The sequence below is a fragment of the Anopheles funestus genome (genome assembly GCF_943734845.2).
Source record: "Anopheles funestus chromosome X unlocalized genomic scaffold, idAnoFuneDA-416_04 X_unloc_53, whole genome shotgun sequence".
NCBI lineage: Eukaryota > Metazoa > Arthropoda > Insecta > Diptera > Culicidae > Anopheles > Anopheles funestus.
In genome coordinates, this window is record NW_026045180.1 from 92,501 (window position 1) to 94,724 (window position 2,224).

The 2,224-nt window shown below is 60.4% G+C and overlaps 1 protein-coding gene across 1 annotated transcript in view; it reads right to left on the reverse strand.

The window, feature by feature from the left end:
* The window catches only part of LOC125773783 (uncharacterized), a gene marked incomplete at its 3' end in the record, with an annotated part of 30,996 nt that extends 29,102 nt beyond the window's left edge, over positions 1 to 1,894 (reverse strand). The window contains exon 1 of the mRNA XM_049444428.1: positions 1 to 1,894. This exon is cut by the window's left edge and continues 107 nt beyond it. Coding sequence (XP_049300385.1) covers positions 1 to 1,894 — 1,894 coding nt within the window.
* Positions 1,895 to 2,224: the final 330 nt, after the last annotated feature.

Here is a 2,224-nt window from a genome sequence, read left to right on the forward strand (position 1 = left end):
GTCGCTCCACCGTTAGCTGCCGCCGCGCCTCGTTCCGCCGGTCATTGCGCGCTGCAACCACATCTTCATGCGCCGTGTCCAGCCTTCGGGCCGCCGCCGTCATTTCTTCATGTGCGCTGCTGGATCGCTCCACGTACCATTCTTGCTGAAGAGCCGTCGTGATGCGCTTCGCCACCTCGCACACCGCACTCCAATTTTCCCTGCTGCTCAGCAGGAAGGCTTGCAGATTATCCGGAGTGATGACCTCTTGTTCTCGTTCGCCCAACACCTCAATCCGCACGTCCGCGAAGCGCGGACAATCGAAGAAGGCATGGGCCGCCGTCTCAGCTACTCCCGGACACCGCGCGCAGTCCGGTGATGGAGAGAAGTGCTGCACGTGTAGATACTCGTGGAAGAATCCGTGGCCTGATATGACTTGGGCGAGATGAAAAGTCATCTCCCCAAACCGACGGTTCTTCCACGCCGCGATGTCCGGGATCACCCGGTGCGCCCATGTTGTGAAGCGGCTGGCCGGCGCCAGTGCATCCCACTCTGCTTGCCACTGTCGCAGAGTGGCCGCACGCTCCTCAATCCGCAGCTGGTGCACAGGAGAGCCAGTAACTTGATGCTGTTGGTGACATCGGGCGTCCTCCCGGATCTGTAAACAGATCGGAATAACGCTCGCCAGGACCGTGGCGACCTCATACCTGACCGATATGAATGTCCTGGCGACTGGCCTCACGTACTGCGCCTGTACCCGCTTAAGCAGCCTGCTGCACCGCCGAACGTTTGTAGCCTCGTGCCACACCGGGGCAGCATACCGCAGCGTCGAATCCACCACCGATGAAAGAAGTCGACGTTTCGCTCCTTTTGGGCCCCCGTGATTCTGCATCAGCCGGGAGATCCCCTTCGCCACACGGAGCGCCTTCGCCGTTGCGTATTCGACATGCGGAGTCCACAGCAGATGGTCGTGCAGAACCACCCCCAGATACTTGAGGCACCGCGTCGGCTGTCGCTGTACTCCCTCGATGGCCACCGTTGGCTGCTGGTACCCTTGCCGCATAGTGGACACCATGATGATTTCGGTCTTTGCGGGCGCCAGCTTGAGGTGTCGCTCCGCCATCCACGCTCCAATCATGGCAATGGCCTCCTGAGCAGACTGAGCCGCTGTCTGCGGCGTCGTGCCACCTGCCAGCACCACCAGATCATCGGCAAATCCGATCGCCTCAACACCATCCGGAAACGCCAGCCGCAGGACTCCGTCATACAACGTGTTCCACAATGTAGGACCTATGATGGAACCCTGTGGTACCCCTGCCGACACCGGTCTGCGAACTGGTCCCTCGCTGGTCTCGTATACAAGCTCGCGCTCAGAGAAATAGCTTCGCAGTATCCTCTGTAGCGCGGCTGGGACGTTCTTCTCCCGCAGTGCCGCCGCAATTGCCCTCCAACTTGCCGAGTTGAACGCGTTCTGGACATCTAGCGCTGCCACCACCAGACACCGAGGATCGCGTCCATTCGTACGATGAAACGATCGCGCGTACTCGCCTCGCTCGATCACTCGCTGGATGGCCTGTATGGTCGACTTCCCACGACGAAACCCGTACTGCTCTGGCGACAGTTGAGGGGCAACACTGTCCTCCAAGTGTTCATTGAGACGCTCGAGGATGCACCTCTCGAACAGCTTGGGAACTGCTCCCTCCAGGAGCAGTGGTCGGCTCGCCGATGGGTCGCCCGGCGGCTTGCCCGGTTTGGTCACGAGCACCAGCCTTGCCTCCTTCCAAGACCGCGGGAACTCACCGCGTTCCAAAAGGTCATTAAACACCCGCACAAACGCCTGCGGGTGCTCTCGGATCGCGGTTTTCACTGCTGCGTTCGGTAGACCGTCCAGACCCGGCGCTTTGGATGGAGCCATTCGCTCTGCCAATGCCAGGACCTCCGCTTCCGTAACAGGGCGAAGCCTCTCCTCGTCAGCCGCTCTCTCGACGACCGGCCACTCAAATGGGGGATGCAGCGGAAACAAAGCATCCACAATCGGCTCCAGTACCGATCGATCCGTCTCCGGCGGGGTACGGCCTCGCAGCTTGGCCAATACCACCTTGTAACCAAGCCCAAAGACATCATTATCGACTCCGTCGATCAACTCCTGAAGCTTCTCGTTCCGGCTCTCCTGGATTCCGCGCTGCAGCTGTCTGCGAAGGTCATGAAGTCGAGCCGTTGCCACCTCGCGATCTGCTAACTGCGT